The 22,467-nt window shown below is 34.7% G+C and overlaps 2 protein-coding genes and 1 pseudogene across 3 annotated transcripts; 1 reads left to right on the top strand and 2 right to left on the bottom strand.

The window, feature by feature from the left end:
- Positions 1–2,377: 2,377 nt before the first annotated feature.
- Positions 2,378–5,841, bottom strand: LOC121265430 (fructose-bisphosphate aldolase 6, cytosolic-like). 2 transcript variants are annotated; one of them, XM_041169062.1, is made up of 4 exons: positions 5,639–5,830; positions 4,080–4,307; positions 2,973–3,842; positions 2,378–2,632 (listed from the first exon to the last, which is right to left on the bottom strand). In XM_041169062.1, the coding sequence occupies exons 1-3, from the start codon at positions 5,664–5,666 to the stop codon at positions 3,022–3,024; spliced, it is 1,077 nt and encodes a 358-aa protein (XP_041024996.1). In that variant the 5' UTR covers positions 5,667–5,830; the 3' UTR covers positions 2,378–2,632; positions 2,973–3,021. The 2 variants fall into 2 exon arrangements, with proteins under 2 accessions (XP_041024996.1, XP_041024995.1); XM_041169061.1 differs by lacking the exon at positions 2,378–2,632 and having other exon boundaries at positions 2,719–3,842; positions 5,639–5,841.
- Positions 5,842–9,342: 3,501 nt separating this feature from the next.
- LOC121264706 lies at positions 9,343–9,981 on the top strand (annotated as a pseudogene).
- Positions 9,982–13,003: 3,022 nt separating this feature from the next.
- Positions 13,004–14,541, bottom strand: LOC121265444. The gene has a single exon (XM_041169083.1). It carries the CDS (start codon positions 14,152–14,154, stop codon positions 13,249–13,251), a length of 906 nt encoding a protein of 301 aa, XP_041025017.1. The 5' UTR covers positions 14,155–14,541; the 3' UTR covers positions 13,004–13,248.
- Positions 14,542–22,467: the final 7,926 nt, after the last annotated feature.

Genomic DNA, 22,467 nt, shown 5'->3' with positions numbered 1-22,467 from the left:
CAGTATACAAGTTCAAACTTTGTTTGGACTTGATTGGAGTTCGCATTTTGTTATTCCCGTAAGGGATTTGGTGGTGGGATTGGTTTTGTGGTCGGAGGTTTTTTTTTGTGTTTTGGCAGAGTTCAAGCCAAGGTGGAGATTTGTTAAGAGGTGGCTTGAATTCAGATTGAACAGTGCATGTGTCGTAGGTTCGCTCGAGCGGAGGTTCACTCAGCTCGAGCGAAGTCAGACAGAGAGCTTCGTTCGACATTCGCTCGACACTCAGCTCGAGCGAATTCAGACAGAGAGCTTCGCTCAAGCATCACTCGACATTCAGCTCGAGCAATATCCAAGTCAGAGAGCTTCGCTCGACCCTCGCTCGACACCCAGCTCGAGCGAGTTCAGGCAGAGAGCTTCGCTCGACTCTCGCACAATTGTTGGCTTGAGCGAAGTGCAGAAAATCTACGCTCACTCGACACTCGCTCGACGTTCGCTCGAGCCAATGTTCACAAAAGTGAATTCTCATTTTTCCTATAAATATCAAACGGCGCCTCTTCTTTTCAAAGAGACTTCAGAATTCATTTTGTCTTGTTTTTAAGTGTTTTCTTGAGAGAGAAGTCTAGAGTGAGTTTGAGAGATAACTTCCTTGTGAAGTTTTGTTGTATTCATCTGTACTCCATCTCTGTTGATAGTGAAATCTTCGATACCGACCCCACCAGTGGACGTAAGCTCATTTTGAGTCGAACCACTTAATTCTTGGTGTTCTTTCTGTGTGATTGTCATCAATTTCTTTCCTTTAGTTCCGCTATTATACTTCGAGTTAGTCTTAGATCTACAGTTATTCCCAACACTGACTCCTACCTGGCAATGGGAGGGAAAAAAATAGAGAGAGAAAAAAAAGCTTGAGAGCTTACCGGAGGGATAGTCTCCAAGCTTAAATAGGTTCCTAAAGATGGATCTAATAATATTTAACAGCCCATTTGTATCTATAATTGTTAAATTATCAAATAAAAATTACTAATCATGTCTTACATGACTACACACCAATTTGTAATTTGTTATTTTTATATTTCTATTGAAATAGACACATATTGATGTATAAATATATATATATTTAAATAAAAAGATAAAAATCATGACAAATTACATGTTAGTGTGTTTTACTATTGAAGCGGAAGACACGTCCCCCATTTTCTTTTTACTTGGAGATCCTTGTAGTGTTTTGGATATACTTGATCACCACTTCTACCTTCTCCGATTTATCGAACCCATATTGAGGTGGTGGAGAATTCAAGCACGTTAAGCTTATGCGACATTTTGCGGCCCACAAAACTGCTTTGGTTTGGGCTAGGCTTATTGGGCTGGTATTTGGGCTCGATGGATTCGATCTCTAGTTAGTTGGTGTACACACGTAACACAGTATTGCTATGAATATTTTTCTTAACAAGAACGTACTGTAAAAATCTGTGTTTATTGTTTCATATAAATCTTAAAAATAATACTCGTATTCTGGTGATTGGTTTAATAATTGGGATATTCCTTAGCGCTTGACTACGACAAGAACACGGCAAAAAGCTATAAAAGTAGCTAGGTAGGTAAATGTAATGATGTCAACGGTGGGAGAGTTGGGGTGGGGGAGGGTAGAAGCAAGGGCATGAAATTAGCACAAAATAGGTAGCATTGACTGTTCGAGAAAAGTGGAGGTGATAGTGCGAAAATAAAGGAGGAAGAGGTGCCAGCAGCCACTAAGTCTGATTAGTATAACTCAACACCTCTAAAATGGAAGTGTGGAATGCGAAACCCCATTCCCCAAACTCAAAAAAATGAAGAGGCCTGGAAATTATTTGCTCTTGAACTGCCGTGAAGTGTACGTGAGTAACTTTTTCTTTATTAATTAATGATGTGAATGTGGCTTAGTGCCGTTTTGAGACTGTCGAAATTAACATGCGTGCTCTACAATTGCAACGGAACTTTTTTAGAGCTCAAACTTGCATTAAATACGTGTTACATGCTGGAGGATAGAATAAACCGAGTCTAGAGTAGTTTGGGGAGTGACAGGTTCTAGCAGATGTAGTCATTTGTAGCCAAACCCACATAAACATTGCATCATTTGTCTTATTTTATTTATTTTCCTTCTTCCATTTCTCAAGCTCATTTGACAGTTGACACTCAAGATCTTAACTAGTTAAGGACTTTCCATTTTTCAACGTATACGAATCTGGACAACGATAATTTGTCACTTTTCCTGCCCTATGGATTTAATTCCGTTGAATACGGAAAATGAAGGAAAAAAAAACCTATTTTGCGCCAATAAACGAAAATAAATAAAGCTTGAAAGGTAAAAAAATTCATTCCAGATTTCATGGGGGGTATACTTTGATCAGTCAGAATTTTTTACTGCTTCGGCAAACCCATCGCCTTTTATTTCAACTGGAATCTTTGTAAAGCAGCATAAAGGAATGAATTTCACTTCGCAGGGGAACCTCAACAAAACCCAATTATCGTGCCTCACTGAAGAAGCCCTTACACTAACAACCCCCCCAACACCAGTCTTCTAGAGCCAGCAGTCTTTCCTTCAAAGAAAAGGTTTTTGCCACAACTGCCCATCCTTCGGCTGAAAGAGACGCCCGCCCCAGCTCACGAACGAAACATCCTACATCAGAGAGCATGTTGCCATGGATCCACGTATAAAGTCAATAGACTACGTATTCAACCGCAACACGAAACGGAGAGTGGATAGAAACCAAAATGAAGTTACATTTCTGTGTTTGTAGAAAGAAACGACACGTCATTTGACTCATAATACTTTGTTTAGAAAGCAAATTGAAATATAAGATATAAGAAGTTCTCGGCTGCAAAACCCAAGCTCACCAAGCGAATGCTCCTCAAGCTTTTATTATGCTACCACCATCCTCTATTAGGGCTGAGATAACAAAGAACATTGGAAAGGTGCCCTAACCTATGCCTGAGAATAGAACAAACCCAAAACATACCGCATCAACTCTCCAAAAGAAAACGCAAACCACCAGATGCTTAACTTCATCAGTACTTATAGTCCTTCACGTGAAGGCTCTCCGAGGCACCCTCACTGAGTTTTGCATCGCCCTTGTAAATTCCCAGGGTTGCCTCTGAGTTTGCCTTGGCCCTGGAAAGGAAAGCAGCCTGAGCCTTCTCAAAATTTTCCGGCTTTCCAGCCCAAGTCTTGAGAGTGCTCTGCTGAAGGGCCCGCCCAAAGGAGAATGAAAGACTCCATGGCTTCTTTCCCTTGTATTTGTTCATTGCATTTAGGTTGAGGGTTGCCTCCTCCTCACTCTGACCACCAGACAAGAAAACAACTGCAGGAACTGCAGGAGGCATAGTTCGCTGTAGTGCCGTAACAGTGTACTTAGCAATCACCTCTGGTGCAACCTTTGGTGCCTCAGATCCTGGGGTCACCATGTTGGGCTTCAACAAAGTTCCCTCAAGCAGGACATGGTGATCATTTAGAGCTTTGTAAACAGCTGCAAGCACGCGTTCAGTCACATCAGCACACTTCTCAATATCATGGGGTCCATCAACCAGAATCTCTGGCTCAACTATGGGGACCAAGCCATTTTCCTGGCAGATGATAGCATATCGGGCCAAACCATTGGCATTATCGTTGATGGCCAGCTGCGATGGCTCAGTTGCGCCAATCTTGAGCACAGCACGCCATTTGGCAAATCGAGCACCAGCTTCATAGTACTTCTGGCAACGCTGTGCAAGGCCATCGAGACCCTGGGTGGTGGTCTCACCATTGGTACCAGGAAGCTCAACAGTGCCCTTGTCGACCTTGATACCAGGGAGAACTCCACCTTCCTTCAAAAGCTCAACAAAGGGCTTGCCTGCAAGGTATAATATAAAGATTTTACATTATCAGGGGAAAGTGAAGGTAAAGTGAACACTTGTAACAAGATGTCTTTCAAAATATGGTACTCAAACATCAAAATCGAACCAGAACACCCAACTTTGACCATATGCAATTGTATGAAATCCATGTCAAATTTTATTTATACCACAAGAAACTTAAAGTGTGCTTCAAACAAATTCATAACAATAGATACAAGAATTAATCAAAATACCGGAAGCTGTCTTCTGATAGAGGGTCTCCTCAAAAAGAATTACTCCACTGAGGTATTGGAGGGCACCAGGAGTGGTGAACAGAAGCTCTCGGAGAGCACGCCTGTTCTCCTCAACATTCTCGACATTAATGCTAGAAAGACGCTTGCCAATGGTACCAGTTGACTCATCAGCAGCAAGGATACCCTTCCCAGGGGTACCAATGTATGCAGCATTAGCAATAAGCTCGTCTGAAAAAAATAAGCGGAAACAAGCCATTGATCAGAATTCATGGGACAAATAAGCAAAATTCAATCATTTTGTTGCCAGTTAACATGAATAAAATAAACTAAAATCAGCACTAGAGGCTTAGTACAGACAAAGTATTAAACAAAAGCCATATACCAATATGCAAATATGTTTAAGCGTCAACACAAAGGGCAGAGGATAACAGCTACTTATCACAAACTTTTAAATCTGCTAAGAACAACTTTCAAAAAAAACATAAACCCTAGTGATATATAAGTGACATTAAAATTGTTGGCAGCTAAATTTTATTGGGCTTAATAACCGAAAGGAAAAAAATCTGTACTTCTACGATATAATGACTAGGCATTACATATTTCAACAAGCGTTATCTGATGCATAAATAACTGAAAACATTTACTCTAATAACCCAATAGAAATAGGCAAACCAGGATATAATATGAACCAAAATTATAGAGACTCGTTGGATATCTATTGATAAGTGATTCCTCATACATCCATAAGAACAAACTCTTACACAGAAAACCAAACAAACAAACTCCAGTAACCAAATAATTTTGGATCTCCATAAAACCCAACAACTCATTATTTCATTATTCTTAATTGGCAGAATGCTATGGTCCCGAAGAGCCACTCACATCAAAATCTACAAAAATTGCAGATGATCGCAGTCAGAAGGCTAAAAGTAACAAGTCCCTACAGATGATTTAGACCAAGTGATAATTGAGAAATCATCTCAAAAGCCTTCCTATAACCAGATCTGATGTTTATGTGAAACAACAAATACTCACCCGGACCCATAATTTTCATTCCCGATTCATTCTTCTCAGCTTAATATACTCATCTAAAAAAATCTTATCAGCTTAATCAATACTTGAAAGGAAAAAAAAAAAATCTTTTCTGCAAGGCGTAGTTAGTATTCGATTTATTACGAACCAACCAGAAGCTGTACCATATAGAAGAATTGGTTAAAAAGTTTCAAAGTTCAAAAAGCGGATCTGAGGCTACTAGGTGCCTAGATTGGGTTTCGTTGCAAGAGAAAGGGCAACGATTCAATTAGAATCCCCCCAATCCGAAAGATCCATAATTTTTTTAGTAACAATAAAGAGGATTTTTAACTAACAGTCCTTATTCAAAGATCCGCTCTAAATATCATAGACAATCTACGACGACAACAGTTGAATAAACAATACTACATCAAACAAAGCAGTATTCATCCCATTAGAATTTCCAGATCTAATCGAGGGGGATCGATAAACGAAGAAGACAGGGAACAAAAAGCACAAACAGAGAAGGAACATAAGGAGTGAATTACCCTGGTATTTGCTCTTGAAAGCCGACATTTTCTGTTTTTGTCAATAAAAGGGAACTGAGAGAAGTTATTTTATGACGGAAAGGGAGAGAGCGTTTGGAGATAGGAATGAAAAACAGGATTCGGGGTTGGGGTTTATATTTAGGTAAGGGAGAGAAAGGTAAGTGGGAGCTGAGACGGCGTTGGTTGGTATCGATATCGTCGCTTCTCTGTTTTGGCTTTTTCTGCAAGCAACGTTGGAGATGCTCGATTTACTTTTTTAGCCTTGGGCCGGCCCAACTGAGCTCGTCAATTATCCTTTAGGCTTGCCCCTGGGGGTGGGGGGGCTGCACAGGGTTCGTCACGCCACATGCGAGTGAGAGGAATTACTATTTTACGTCCTTGCCCGTTCAATGCGGTTCTCAAAACATATATAAATTAAATAACATTTTCCAACTTATGGGTTTGACCTCAAACTAGATGATGATTTCCCTTTTTTCAAGCTCCTCAAGAACTCCATTTTATTTTTATTTTCGTTTATACTTATTGTTCTCTGTGTGTGTGTGGGGGGGGGGGGGGGGGGGGGTGGGGGTGGGGAGGGGGGGGTTTTGAAGAGCTCAGGAGACAGTTCAATAAAGGAAGGGTATAATAGGGTAATCAACAAAAACCAAAAGGAAATTGGCCCACTTGCTAATGTTTCGTCCCAGCCTCCAAACCAGCCCCCAAAAGTAAAAGGGCAAAGTGGTGGTGTTTCCAAGCTAAAAGTTTATCTAAAACCACTGCGGAATTAGGTGGGCAGCAGCAGGAATAGAATGGGTCAAATTCCGTGGGAGTTGAGAATGAGCTCTTCAGGGTTTGGTTGCTGAATGCCAGTTAACACGCAAAAACCGAGAGCTACGCCTGTATTCTTTGGGTGTCGGTTTACTTTTTCTTTACAACGATTAAAAGAGAAGTGATTATTTCATCCAAGTAAAATTTTATATATTATATTATTATTTTATTTTTATCTTATTAAATATGATATGATATATTTATTATTATTAAATAATAATTTATTATATTTTTTTATCATTTAATAATAATAAATATGTTACGTACTAGTTAATATAATTAAAATAAAATAAAAATATAATATATAACATTACTCATCATCAGTTCTGTATTTTTAACCGTCCTTTTTTTATTTTCTTAACAAAGATAAGTATTACATAGTTTTTTAATATTATGCTGTTTATGCGTAAAAAATGATTTTGAATGGATAGAGCATTAACATATCAAAACGGTGAGAGGGATTACTGTGATAAGATGAAGTATATAGCAAAACCTTCATTCCATCTGCACTTTTAGGAAATTTCAATAAATTTTTTAATTCATCTTATCTCATCTCATCAATATAATTTTTTTTAAATTTTTATATAAAATAAAATAAAAAATTTAATTTTTTTAAATTTTAAAATAAAAATAATATTAAAAAAATATTCTAATAATATTTTATTTAATTTTTAACTCTAATCTCAACTAATCTCATTTCATTTGTAAAAACAAACAAGATTTTAATCTTTATTTGTTTTGATAATTCTGTTTATCTCGTCTCAGTGTTTTGGACGATAAATCTCATCGAAATCATTATCTATTTTTCTTTTTTTTTCTTTTTTCTTTTTTCACAAAACAAAACTGATTAAGCTTGTTCAAACGGACATATAGATAAATTAAATTGTGTTCCGATGGTAATTGGAGTATAATTTCTCGAATTATTGGCGATTATCTGAATATGTAGGCAGTATAAAAACCCAATTATGCTGTCAGTCAACTTTTTACCTTTCATTTTAGTGTGTTTTGGAAGACCATGAAAAAAAAAAAACAAAGAAAGAAAGAAGGAAAAAAGAGTAAGATTATGAGAAAGATGGGCGACAAGGATTCACTATATTAAGTTTCGTTTAGATACACACATTTTTAATTTATCTCATCTCATTTATAATTTTTTTAATTTTTTATATAAAATATAATAAATAATTTAATTTTTTTAAATTTTTTAAATTTTAAAATAATAATAATATTAAAAAATAATATTTTAATAATATTTTATTTAATTTATTTAAAATCATCTCATCTCATTTCACTATCTAAACGAGTTCAGGTGAAGCCAAAATCTTTAGTTTGGAGGCAAACCTATATAAAAAAAGGTATTTTTAAGAGGGCATAAATTAATTTTCAACTTTGGATGGCCCCGCGGCCGCACCCTATAACGAGGGTCAGGGGCCGATTAAAAGCATTATAGTATAAGGAGTCAAAAAATAAAAGACACCCACTAAAAGATATATCAACTTATATGTAAAGAGATCTCCAAAAAAAAAAACTTATACGTAAAGAAAACAAATATGACACGTCGATCAAAGATTGGACCATAACTACTAACTAGTACTGTTGATAATTTAGGAATATTGACATTAATCATATAATTAAATATATATATATATTTATATATACACACAACTAGTCAAAATAAGACGGTGGTTACTGTAACACTTTTTTCTTAATCTAGTGAGCGTTGAGAAAAAAAAAAAAAAGAAAAATATTATTAAGTCGATTTTGCGGACACAATGAATGTGATATTTATTTATTCGAATCCAAGTCAAGAGCTGGATGGCGTCATTTTGTATTTGTTTAGGCGGGGACCTGCAGCTAGAGCGGCCTAGAGCAGCATGTCTAACTAATAATATGCATGTGTCATTACGCACGCACCACGCGACGGGCGTCCTCTGTCACCCACCGACCTCTCTCCTCACTTTTTTTTTTTTTTTTTTTTTTTTACTTCGACCTCTCTCCTCACTTATATACTCACAAGTCAAACAATAATAATCTGTGCGTTACACATTTCATTCAACACAAACTTTGGAAGTATATAGGGGCATTAATTTATTTATTTTATATGGCTCATTTAAGCAAAAGCACCATTTTGAACATCACTCCCAATTAATACTCTCTATACTTTATATTTATATTCATCTTAAAATCTTTTTGTATGAGAGTACCAAATACCAATCTCTTTTCAATTTTTTGGTAAAGTATGCCTTAAATAATCAAAACCATTGCGTCAGGATGCAAGTGGACTCTAAATTATCATAGTGACCACCTAGATATAATTAGTCTCTAGCGTGAAGCATGGTTCCAAAGTCAAAATAAAAAGTGAATGATTAAAAATACTAATTCTAAATAATAATTAAATGATAATAGTGACAATAATAATCACCTCTCGACACTCGTATGTCCATTAATATTTTGTATTTTGTTTTCCTTCTATATATATATATATATATATATATATATATTTGGTATCTTCTCTGTGTCTGAATGGTTATTATTGGAATAAAATATAAAAACTTAACTTGCATTAAAAAGGTTGTCTCTACCCAACCTCACGTCCTTTGCCTCCTTTGCTTTCATGAATCATGTGAATGTGATCGCTCGGACCAGGTGTGCACGTACATGACTATATGAGAAGTGGCGCACTTAATTTATTCACCAATTCTTCTATAAACTACCGGCACGAGTAACCATCGGGAAACAGGTTGAGTCACCCGGTTGAGTCACGTCAAAAAAAAAAAAAAAAAACCAAAACATAACACAATGAAAACGGAGGGAAATTTCAAATTTGGGAAGCTGGAGATCGCATCATCTAGAAGAAGGAAAAGAAAAGCTATACTCTGCTAGATCTCTGGTCTAGAAGAATGAGAGTTCATCGCCTAGGTCTGGAATTGGAGATCTTTTCTAATGGTAAGGGCGGTGCCAAAATGTCTTCTGCAGTTGCTGGGAGCTACGCCTTGGCTCTCGTCCACGTCTCGAAGTTCAACAACACCCTCGACACGACCAGCACAGACATCAAGAAGATTTTCTCAAATCCACAGGTGTACGAATTTTTCGTCAACGCCACCTTTGACGAGGAGAAAAAGTGCAAGGTGCTCGATGAAATATCAACATCGTCGGGCCTCCAACCCCACACGACCAACTTTCTCAACATCCTGAAGGACGACAAGAGGATCAACCTGATCTAGGAGATCATGAAGGAGTTCGAGGTGGCTTACAACAAGCTGATCGACATGAAGATGGCAGTGGCGAGCTCGGTGGTGAAGCTTGAGTAACAGCACTTGGCCCATATCGCAAAGCAGGTGCAGAAGTTGACTGGGGCCAAGAATGTGAGGATCAAGACCCTGATTGACTCGAGCTTGGTGGCCAGGTACACCGTCAGGTATGGGAATGCTGGCTCCAAGCTGATTGATATGAGCGTCAATAAGCATTTGGAAGAAATTGTTGCTCAACTTGATGTGGGTAATATTAAAATTGGTATATGAATTTGTATTTTTGGGTTATTGGCTGTAAGCAATCTAGTTTCGATTTAGTCTTGACATTTCTTTATGCATCTCAATATTTTTTGGACTAAGAAAAACATTTTTGAATGGGAGAATGAGTGAACTAGTGAACGAAAAAACTGATAGAGAAAGAGGGGAACGAAATGAGAAAGTGGGAAAATATAAAATTTTTTATATAACCATTTACGCGAGGTTCTCCCAGCCAGTTGTAAGTAGAGTTTTTCTTTATTCACATACTAATGAAAGTATCCTAAACCTTTATGTATTTTGCATATAAATACAAACTAGCTAATGATATGTCAAAAGAAGCTCTTTATCGATTATACAAGAAACATATTGCATTGCACATGTGAAATTAAAACTTATTATTTTTGTCAAGGACACGTTTCACTGCTACACACTCTCGATCTTCTGCAACCAAAGAATAAGATGGCTTGTGAGGTTTGATGGGGCGTCTCTGATGTCTAAGCTAGTAATGATATGAATCTTCTTAGAGCCACATTATTCGAGAGGGTGCATTAGCGAATAGAGCTTTGACTTCTTATAATCACTCGAACTAACTGTTTCGCCCACTATTTAAAATTTGAATCTCAGAACATTTTGGTTATTTACTCATTTTGAATAAGTAAATATCCCTACTGTCTTAGGATAAGCGGGCAAGCGTTCATATCCTTACAAACTGGCATGAGCTCTAACAGGCAAGAGGGGTTTGAGCATTGAATAGAGTGACTCGTCGGGCCACCATTACCCAAACCCATAGTAGCATCTCACGAGTCTTTTTAGTGATATTAAAACCTTTCCAATTCTATTTTTTGTCTGGGACGATATATAAAAAGAATAAATTAATTGATATATAGTACATTATAAAAGTCATTAACTAAAATAATAAAGTAGTTTTTAGTTTGTTGTTTTAGATGAGAACTCTCACTAGCCATTGAAAATGCTATAAAAGACATGAATAATGTTATACATGGGTGATTGGAGTCAGGAGAAAGGTTGAGATTCCTAACAAACACCCATTTAACACTAACTCCAATCAATATATATATGAAACGATTTAATCATAAAAAAAAAAACTCTATAAAAGTATATCTATAAACGGATATAGTTTGATATAGTACGTTAGATTGTGAATCTACTTTTAATATAAAGTAAATTTAGCATATCATATAAAGTTATGTCAATTTATAAGTTTATTTTTGTGAAATTTTTTTGTGACTATAGCAATATTATATATATATATATATATTATTGTCTAAGTCTCACTTCAATTAGTAAAAGAAAAAATCTCACTTCTAAAACGAGAACAACATAATATACGCGAGCATGTGTGTGTATATATTAAAAAAAAAAAAAAAAGAGCTGCTAATTATTTTGATATGTTCCTACTAGTATAAAATTCTACGCGGAGATTAAGGCTTCGTTTGGTTACCAAACTCACTTCAACTCATCTCAATTCATCATTACAACTTTTTCAAATCCCAATACAAAATATAATAAACAATTCAACTTTTTCAAATTTCAAAATAATAATAATATTCAAAAATAATATTTTAATAATATTTTATCATCACAACTCAACTCAACTCAACTTACTTCAACATTCACACACACCCTAATAGCATGGTTGCAACTACCGCCTCTTTTATTGGGCTTTTCTTGACCAATCTGATAAAGACCATCAAAAATCTTAAGCTGCCAACAGCCCAACAGAGTACTTTTCTTTCCTCTTTCTCCTTTTGTTGCAGGTCAGATTGGAAGGAACATTAAACACTGGCGGACTAATGAGGTTGTATTGAGGGAGGGTTTTTGCCCCAAACATCAATCACAAATACCACAAGGAGGTATTGGTGAAGGGTATGATTCATGTAAAATCCAAGGAGATAGTCTATTTTATAGACTACGCTTCACATTATATTTTCATTCTATTATAATGATGTGATATTTTTCATTAATCGTTGAATTTTTTTTTTTTAAATATGTATTATCAAAAGTTATAAGTAGTGTTACATCTCTGCAATGGGATAAAAATAGAAAGAAAATGTTGTATATAACAATTAATGTCTTTTAATAATATAATCAATAAATCAATCAATTATTTGGTCCCATTTTACCACAATACCACCAAAAGAGAGAATCAGAAATTGTGCAAGCCTATCCACTGTTAGGGTTGGTTTGCCCTTGGGTTGCATCTGCCTTCGTAATCCAAGCCCAACCCAATGTCATGAACCGGACCAAGCCTTTGAATTATGTGATCTTGCTTGGGCTGGATTTGATTAAAGTTTAACGATCACCAGCTGCTGGCCATGCTTTCCGGCAGCCGGCAGGGGGTGATTTTAGAGTGGATGGAAAGGGGCAAAAGAAAAAGTACCAACGTAGGAAGGATTCAAACTTTCCTTTATTTTGGTATAGGAAAAAAAAAATGACAAAAGAGTAAAGAGGGTGAAAAAAGCACTAACCAAGGGATGTTTTGCACCCGGCCTCATCCAAACTTTTCTGATTCATTTGAGAAAAAGAGGAGAGATTGAATTTGAGAAAGAAAATTAGTTAGGTGATATGATTAATTTTCCCGATACAACGTTAATAAACCTACAGCATTGATTTGTCGTTTCTTCCATTTTTCTTTCCTACCAAACAAGGGAAAGAGGCATATTTTGCGCCATTCCTTTACCTCTTTCCCATTCCTTCCATCCGCCAGTACAAACGGAGCTTAAGCTCATAACCACGAGAAAAAGGAATCCCTTTTAAGTTGCCAATACAACAAAAGGCCATGAAATAAATGTTACCCAGGAATCCACGTGAGACCTGGCCCGATAGATTAGTTAATCTTAACGAAGTGGGGCCAAGGCCAACCAAACAAAATACACGAAACTAATCTCGTATGTAATCTACCGTCAATCAACAGCTAGCATCAAATGTTCTTCTCTGCACAAATTCCAGTAACGTACGCATAGTCCGAGCAGGCCTACAATAAAGAATGTTCTGCCTTAGGAGAGGTGGAGAAGAAAAGGGAGAATCTATCCAACAATATGTTCCATGTGCTATTAGAATCTATATACAATTGTATCGATCCCTACTCACATAACAGTTTTCCCAAATCCACGTAAGGCATATTTCTCTAAACTAAAAGATTAGCCAACTATATATCTTCTTTCTGCTGTTAAAATCACTGAAACAGTTAATAAATCAGTTTCTGTGTTAATATATAAATTTTCTTGTTCACCAGCAAGCAGATTTTAAAAAAGAAAATTACCAACAAAGAACCAATCAGGTTTCTTTCTTACAAGCACAGATCAGCAACGTGAATCCAACCTTCTCTTGTTCCTTCAGTTTCAAATTCTTCTCCTCCAACCACAGCCTGCTGTCAAACCCACTCCTAGTCCTAAACATGAAAACAGCAGGCCCATATGTTGGATTGAAGAACCAGTCATGAACATCCCACATCAAATCCACCAACAAACCATCTAGAAAGATAGCTTGGTTCCCTCTAAAATTCCACCTTAATCTATTCACTTGAAAAATATTCTTCTTGTCAATGAAAACAGATAATACAGGACTCTTTGATCCTATTTCTCCAACACATTTGATCAAGATGTCATGAGGTGTTCCTGTGTCGCAGAACTGTGCCTTAGTTGAATAAACAGCATTACCAGAGAAGTGCTCGCTCCTAGAAACCAATGAGAACTTTGCGTGTGGGGTTTCTGTGTTGCATCTCTTGTCTTCTAAGTCTTCAATATCATTGTCTCCAAGGCGCAGGCTAAGCTCTGAGTCAACAAAAACCATGACATAAAACCCATCCAGCGGCTCAGGTCCAGAATCATAATTAGCTTTCGAAATATCCCAGAAGACTTCAATCTTCGAGTTGCAAGATTGGAAATTTTTTGTGCCTTTGCTCTTTTGCAGTCGTTGACAATTGGAATTAGACTTGGAGGGGGAGGATGCGTTGTCATCGATGTTAATGACGAAGCCTTGGCCCATAAGTTCATTGCACCAATTGAGCGTGATCAGGAGCTGCTTTTGGGTTGAGAGTTTGGCTTTGTATATACATCCCACTGCATTTGGGATCGAAGGAATCATCTTTGTTGAGAGATTAGGCTGGTTTGAAGGGCCCGAGCAATACAAATCGGACACCTTAACGGCATGTTCGCTGTAACAAGATGCTATACTCCTCATCGTGGAGAAAGCCACAGAAAGGAAATGAATGGGAGAAAAAAAGACGAGACTTAGAACGTATTTCTGGAGAGAGAAAGAGAGAGATGAAGATGGGTGACTCTTCCTTGTCGTAGTTGTCTATACCAGAAGAAGATGAAAAGATTGAAGGTGACAAAAGATGGGTTGCTTACACTCTCTGTTCTTTTCCATGTGTAGCCTGTAGGTACCTCTCTATGCTTCCCTATAATTGTAGGAGAAAAATCTGAATAGGCTAATAAAGGAAGAAAATGAAATCCGTTACACTTCCTTCCCCGTTTGTCGAAGCAAATGAAGGGATTGGAGATGACAAAAGATGGGATATTTCGCTGTGTGTTTTTTCCAACTGTTGGTGGTACCTTTCTGTTTTTCCATTTAATTGAAGGAGCAAAATCTGAAGAGACTAGTAAGAGGAGGTTCATTGGCTTGGTTAAATTTATCTTTAAGATTTAATTAATATTATATTTTTTTATATTTATTTATTTTATTTAAATTTAATTTTCATATTGGATTAGTCATTTACTTTCTATATAATAATAAAATATTATTATTTTAATAATTAATTAATTAAATTTATTTTTATCACATTTTGTAGTTCTACTAATTAAATGTTAATAATAATTATATTCTAATTAAATTAATATTAAAAAAGTACTATTAAATGTTAATAATAATTATATTCTAAATGTTAAATGTTAATTATATTCTAATTAATTTAATTTGTTTCTTGGATTGAGAAACTAATATTTTAATATTTGATGAAGTAATTATAGTTAATTATATTTGGTGAAGCACTGTAGTTGAAATTTAAATTGTTTTAGAGATGGTCAATCTAATGTGGAGTCTTTTTTATACAGATTATCTAAATTTTAGCCATCCTTCAACTTTAACCAAACTAATAAGAATGCTCTGAGGAAGAAAATGAAATCTATGTTTCACTCCACCCCATCCTAGTCATCTAAACTGAATAGTGAATACTTCCCAAACTTTTTCTCATAAAACTTGAATGAAGTACAACCCTTCTTTCTTTGATTAATGGAAAATAAATAAATAAATTATCTTCAAAGAAAGTTTGACCTGATCTGATACAGGGAATAAAAAAGTGTGATTTGAGTTTTTTTTAATCAATTTCTTTGAATTAATCATAGATCTGTTAACGCGAAAAGTGGGGAGTTGTTAAAGATTTGGTTAATAAACCTCAACGAACTTGAAGACATTTTATTTTTGTGTTAAATAAATAAATCAAGTAAATGAATGGACTTTTTCTTTTAAATAAGAATAATGATATATATAAGTTTTAAATGTATAAATTTCATGTAAATTTTTTATAAAATAATAGGTAAAAAAAAATTATGCTTTTTTTAGTGAAGTTTACTTTATTATAAAAAAACTTATATAAAATTTGTTAGATTAGCATTACTCAGAGTAGTAGTCTTGATGGGTGTGAAAAGTAAGGCGCAGATTTAAGGCCAAGCATGTATAGCTTTGAAGATACATGATGACACGTGTTTTGTGGATGACTTGGAATGGGGTTGAGCTGATGGTGATGCGATGAATTGATGATAAGAATAGTTGGTCCCACAAATTAAAGACTGCCTTCCAATTCACCAACTACGATTGAAAGACAAATATGAATGCTGAAGTTAATTTCCCATAGAACCCCTCATCTTACTCTTTCTACGACATGGGACAACAAAACATCCGTAGAAACTGCCAATTCTTTCACTTCAAAATTATTAACCCTTTTAAATTGAAAAAGACAGCAACAGCTTCCGAAGATCCGAACACATAATGAAAATAAGGTCGAAGTTTTGAGTTGAGACAGAAGGATCAACCTCGTTTAGCCAAGCGCACGACCCAAGAAGATTTTTAAGAATTTTGCCACGAAATCACTTTAAAAATCCCGGTTAGAGGTATGACTGGAGTTGATTTGGTTCACTAACCGAATCGAAAGTTGTTGTCATGAGATGGATACCGCAGCTAAAGAGAAGAACACAAAATTCTAATCCGGAAAGGGAGCAATCTTAAATGGTGGACCTGACTCACCGATAAAAGTAATGAAAGGCAAAGAGATAGGACCAACCTTTCAAATACAGTGGTGCGGCGAGAAGATGGAAATTATCAGGGGAGTGTAAGGGAATTTTTTTCACCTCACGAAGTTCACTGGACCTCGGTCCAATATACGACCACGGAATCTCAATACCACCCATGAAACAAGATGACTATAAGGGAAAGTAATCAAGTGGCTAATGGGATAGATTTGTCTGGCGTCGCTCAGCCACACTCTGGTTATGAAAACTTGTACAAGACATAACAAGAAATATGGAGAACCATTGATCCTCTGACGTGAGAACATCAATGGGTTACAAAGGATAAAATGAAATCAGGAAACCACACCGCAATAACTTCACCCCTAGAATTGCGATATATTTTTCTATTATTAATTATATTTTTATAAAATAATATTAATCATCTTTTAATATTTTTTAAAATATAAAAATAAGTAAGAAATTATTTTTTGTATCTATCTATAATCATGCAAAAATTATAATAATATAAGAAAATATGAATAAGTTTTTTATTAATTATTTATAAAGTACAAAATAATTCAATAATCTTATCTTATAACAAATTATACTATAAGAAATGTTCATCTATATAAGTAATGTTCATCTCTATAATTTATTATTATAAAGAGTGTAATTGTTAATCTAATGTAGATTAAAGTTTTGAACTAATGTACATTTCAAATTTTGAAGATTGGGATGACCGGGGGCGGGCTCCAAAACATAATGATAGTCTAGGCTTAGCATGAAAATGGTGGGATCACCCACTCTCACACTCGCACGCAGGGGTGGAACTAGGATTTGATGTTTGGGGGGAGGGGGGGGGGCGATTGACAAAGTGTGGGGTATGTGTGAGTATGAGTAATATGTATTTTTTACACGTGACTATATAAATAATAATAATCATACGTCATAAAATTGCATACAAAAAATGCATATCTATAAATCATCTTATAATATAATTTTCCTTAAGATTTCCATAGTTTGCTAGAGACCATTATAAAAAGAAAGAAAATGAAATATCAACTTAGGATTTCTCCTTCAAATTAAGCTCGACGATGATCTTTCATGGAATAAAATTCATCCATTATCATCTCTGAAGTGAAATTCTTGACAATTTCTTTCTCAATATAAACTAGCAAATTATCTGCAAGAAACTTATATTCCATTCAAGTACGCAATCTAGTTTTTATAAGTTTTAAGGCAGAAAATGCTCGCTTAGTAGTAGCAGTAGAAACATGAAGAGTTAATACTAGACGAATTAACCTGTCAATCAAATAATAAATCTTTGACTTTTCTGAAATTGCTAGTCCTCTGCATAGCTCAGATAATGTAGACATATCTTGAAAATCTAGATGCGTCAGCACATCAAGCTCATAATGTTGCAATTGAATTCTCAAAAGGAATTTTTCTTGCTCAATAAAATCCTATGGATAAAACTTCTCAACCAATTTGCATATATCATCAATTTTAAATGATTTGTATGTACCTTTAGGGTTCAAAGCAGCACTAAGAATGAGAAGTTCCATTATATGGTCGTAAATCTATTATTCAATTCTTGTAACTGGAAGTCTATTGTAGCAGATATCAATCCTAAAATGATGCTCCATTGACTTGTCAACTTGATGACGAGATTTGCCTCTAGCTCTTGTATATTGATCATTCATATCAGGAATATCAATTTGGTGTTTTTCACAAAATGATATAATATCAGTAAGCAAAGACTCCCACCCATCATCTTTCAAATTTTGAATGAGTACTTTTGTGGTTGAAACTAGGCTTATGGCATTCACAATATTTTGAAAATTTTGTTGCAAAGATTGGCAAAGTGCATTAGTGATTCTCATGATTTTTTTCATCATATGTAATATCAGAATAAATTCAAAAGATGTTAATACCATGTAAGCCGCTTCAGCATCACCACGTTGAGAATAATTTGATCCCTCATTTGAGATAGTATTGATAACTGAGCAAGTAGAACTGAATATCCTCATCAAGCTACAAATAGATTGAAATGAGATCCCCATCTAGTATCTCCAGCTCGTTGTAGCGTACCAATTTGATTTGCCCATTTTCCAGTCTCAATCTCATTGGAAGCAATCAAACTTTTAATTTCAGCAGCTTGAGCAAATTGTAATTCATCATGACGTTTAGAAGAACCAACAACAATATTGATAATGGATGTCAAATGGACAAAGAACTGATGAACATGTTTAGCTTCTCTAGAGGCTGCAACTAAAGCTAATTATAGTTTATGAGCCCAACAATGTACATAATATGCATAGGGACAATCTTTAAGAAATAAAGCTTGTAATCCATTCCATTCACCGCGCATATTATTTCCTCCATCATATCCCTGACCTCGAATATTATCAATTTGAAGGTCGTAACGAGAAAGAATAGCACATATCTCATTTTTTAGAGTTAGTGCCATAGTATCTTTGACATGCACAATATCAAAAAATCGCTCTCTAATAAAACCATCTTTATCAACAAACCTCAAAATGATAGCCATTTGTTCTCTTTTAGACTCATCTCGAGCTTCGTCAACAAGAATACAAAATTTGGCATCCCCGATTTCTTCGCGAATCATATTTCGCATTTTATTTTCAAATATATGCAAAATTTTCTTTTGAATTTTGGGTGATGTATATTTGGCATTCTGTGGAGCATTTTCCATGACAACTCCATTAACTTGATCATTATAACTTGCCAAAAGTTTTATCAGTTCAATGAAGTTACTTTGATTTTTTGAGTCAGAGCTTTCATTATGACCTCTAAAGGCACAAGCTTGGAACGTAAGCCATCGACCACTTTCTATTGAAGTTTTGAGCCGCAACCGATTATTCTCCATATCTTGTGATATTTGTTTTTCAACTAACTTGTCAATATGTCTTGATTGATTTATTAGATCCTCACAACATTTTACAGCATTTTTATGTGGTGAATTTAGATCTCTCCCCACATGTCCTATTAAAGGACAATTCATTCTATCATTCACTTTTTTCCAATTGTCAAAACCTTTAATGGTAAATGCATATGATCATTGACGGCCTGTTGATTTCTTAGCAAAAATGTAGCATGGAAGACAAAATATAGCATTCTTCGATGATGAGTACTCCAACCAATTTGAATATCTTTGAAACTAAGAAAATTGAAATTGACGACGTTAATTGCCTATTCCTGAAAATGGATATTCTGAAAGTTTAGGTTGATATGGACCAGCTTTAAGATAGACACATCAGATCTCATCTTATAGGTTAGTAAGAAATTCTCATATTTGTGGATGTAATCCTGGATCACGTTCTAAAGAAGTAGCATCCATCTCTTCAGGTTGGATTCGTGAAGTTTTAGAGGGACGCTCGTCAGTGATAGAAGTATCACGTTCCGTTGTTACCGAGCTCTCTAAATATATATTACTCTATGAATTGTCCACGTCTTTCTTTTTAAAAAAATTATCAATTGTTCTTAGCTTGCTCATATTTTTCTATACTTTAAGAAAAATTTATAGATCAAGAATAAACGTGAAAAGTACCTAATAAGTAATGATATAAAGTTATTAGATTTTTTTGTATAGTTTGTATTTATTAAAGTGAACAAAAAAAAAAAAAAAGATGCAAATGTTTTATCAAGCTATCAACAATAGAATAATCATAAAGCTGATAGAATTGGAAAATTCATAAAGTACTTTTTAGAAGTATGTGGCGGCGTGATCCTCTCTCAAAGATCTTAAGGTATCTTTTATGAGCATTTAATCTCTGAAATAAACTCATAGAAAAGATGCAGACAAATTAGATAACACTACTTAAAATTTTTTGAGTAACCCGCACAAAATAACAAATTTATTTTTTTTCAATTTTCAGCATTTCATACCATTGATACCAATCAAAATAAAAATCCCAACTAATTTTTTTTCTTATTTAAAAAAAAAAGTACATAGAAGTTACTATTACTATTATTCACAAGAAAGATTATTATTTTTATCAATTAAAAAAAGTCAAATCCCAACTTTTTTTTCTTTTCTCCAACTTGCAAGAAAAGTTGATAACCTTCCAAACTTTTTTCTTTTACTTTATTAGTTCATCAAGGCAAGGGGTCTTCGGTTACTGTGCTCTCCTCTTAAAATCTTCGGCTCTATGTTTAAACTCCAATCATTTTGACTAAATACTCAACGTTCAATGGGAAAGCTTTCCACATCAATTATAAATAATACACACAAATTTATATATAGCAAAATCTATAGTCAATACAGCGTTTGCTTCGCAGAGGCATGGCAAAGGCAGTTTATTAATTTGTAAGATACAGAGAATACAGAGTAGAAACCTGCAACTTTTGTTTAGGAAATTGCATACGTCTCGTAATGGCTTATATACAGGATCCTACTGAGTCTCTTACCCTCTTAATATAATAATACTCGAAAGTCGAACTCCATTCTCGAAGGACAAACTATGAAGGGCCAAAGCACTGAGTTGCAGAACCCATTTTTTTAAAAAAAAAAAAAAAAAAAACCAAACAAAACTGGATAGTTTGAACTTACTACGGTGAAGTCAAGAACTAGAAGAGTAGAAGCACTGCAGATGAAAGGTGAAGCATTGAAGAGGTGAAGCTCACAGTCATTGCAGATGCAGAAAAGTTGAGATTTAACATTTAGATGTTAAATTGAGTTGAGTTGATATAATAAAATATTATTAAAATATTATTTTTTAATATTATTATTATTTTAAAATTTAAAAAAATTAAATTATTTATTATATTTTATATTAAAATTTAAAAAAATTATAATGATGAGTTAGAATGAATCGAAAGGAATTTGACTTCTAAACGAAGCCGAGAGAAACTTTCCAAGTTCAACCTCACTGCAGATGCGGAAAGGCAAAGCAGCAAAGCTCACTAATATTTGATGGTCAAATAAAAAAAAATGAAACTTGCAGCCTGCAAGTCTATAGGAGATGAGCCTAGATGAGAAACAGAGAAAGTAAAAAGTTTCATATTTTCAAGATATGATCATGCATGCACGCCCAGACTTGACTCTTGAGTTGCCCGTTGGTATATTCACCTCTCTCCTCTCTCTGTGATATGTTATCTGCTTGTAAGAATTCACTTCTCGAGATTTATGTTTTATCGGTAAGCAGCAAAGATTTATGCGTCCGGTAAAATGAAGTGAAAAATTAGAATAAAGTTACGTGAATATTGATATTTGAAGGGACAGTTTTAATAAAAAATTTTGAAAGTCCGGGTGAAGATTCTAATTATATAAAGAAATATTATATTTAATTACATATGATATTAATGTTTTAAAAAACTTTGCGCCCCTGCTCGCACGGCTTACCAAAGGTCCTATCATGTTCTCTCTTCTTCTTCTTTTTTCCCTTTTTTTTTAAAAAAAAAAAAAAATATATATATATATATATATATATATATATATATATATAAACATCAGGATGTTTGGTGCTTGTGTTATCAGGAAATTTGATATGCATATACTTCTAACAAGAAAATTAAAAAAGAAAAACAGACAAAGAGACGTACGTGTGGAAGCCACCTAATAATTTACACGCAAAACGTGCCAAAAAGGTTGTACGTGTAGTACTAGCTAGTAGTGTAGGTAATTAATTAATTAGGATATTTTATGTAAATAGAACATATAATAATCAGTGATCCAGACTTGATCTTAATTAGGCGAATACTTACGTACAAGATCCTATAGTATCATTTCCCACACGCTCAAATTTCAATGATAGTATTCGTCGGTTAAAATTCATATACGAAAAGGTGTGGAACTCATGCTTAAAATTCTATGACTATGATACTACTGAGCTCAGGATCATATGAGAGAGAGAGAGAGAGAGAGAGAGAGAGAGAGGAGTCCCAAGTTCTAAAAGATCTTATCTAAGAAGTCGGCCTACCAACTTAAAAGCTGGGCTTACATGATAAATGGAGATAAATGGAGATATGCGCGAATTTCTTAGATAAGATCATCATATGAGTCAATCGCCGATAAAGGGGAAAAAGAGAGGAGAGACGATGAGTGGAGGGCGGCCTTACACATTGCAGCATGTTGTCCTCGATCGAGACACGTTTCTTCTAATTAATTCCCATATATATTCATATATATTCAGTCATCGAGATACGCTGCGTTTAAATGTTAAATTAAGTAGAATTAATTGAATTGAGATAATAAAATATTATTAAAATATTATTTTTTAATATTATTATTATTTTAAAATTTAAA

The sequence above is a fragment of the Juglans microcarpa x Juglans regia genome, chromosome 5D (assembly GCF_004785595.1).
Source record: "Juglans microcarpa x Juglans regia isolate MS1-56 chromosome 5D, Jm3101_v1.0, whole genome shotgun sequence".
Taxonomy (NCBI): Eukaryota; Viridiplantae; Streptophyta; class Magnoliopsida; order Fagales; family Juglandaceae; genus Juglans; species Juglans microcarpa x Juglans regia.
Note: the sequence above shows the minus strand (reverse complement) of the source record. Positions and strands in the feature narration are given on the sequence as shown.

Coding starts and splice junctions, on each gene's coding strand:
- LOC121265430 (XM_041169061.1), bottom strand. CDS start 5,666: ATGTCGGCTTTCAAGAGCAAATACCAGG. Junction 4,308..5,638: donor TTTCAAGAGCAAATACCAGG/GTAATTCACTCC, acceptor TATTTTTTTCAG/ACGAGCTTATTGCTAATGCT. Junction 3,843..4,079: donor CTATCAGAAGACAGCTTCCG/GTATTTTGATTA, acceptor TATACCTTGCAG/GCAAGCCCTTTGTTGAGCTT.
- LOC121265444 (XM_041169083.1), bottom strand. CDS start 14,154: ATGAGGAGTATAGCATCTTGTTACAGCGAACATGCCGTTAAGGTGTCC.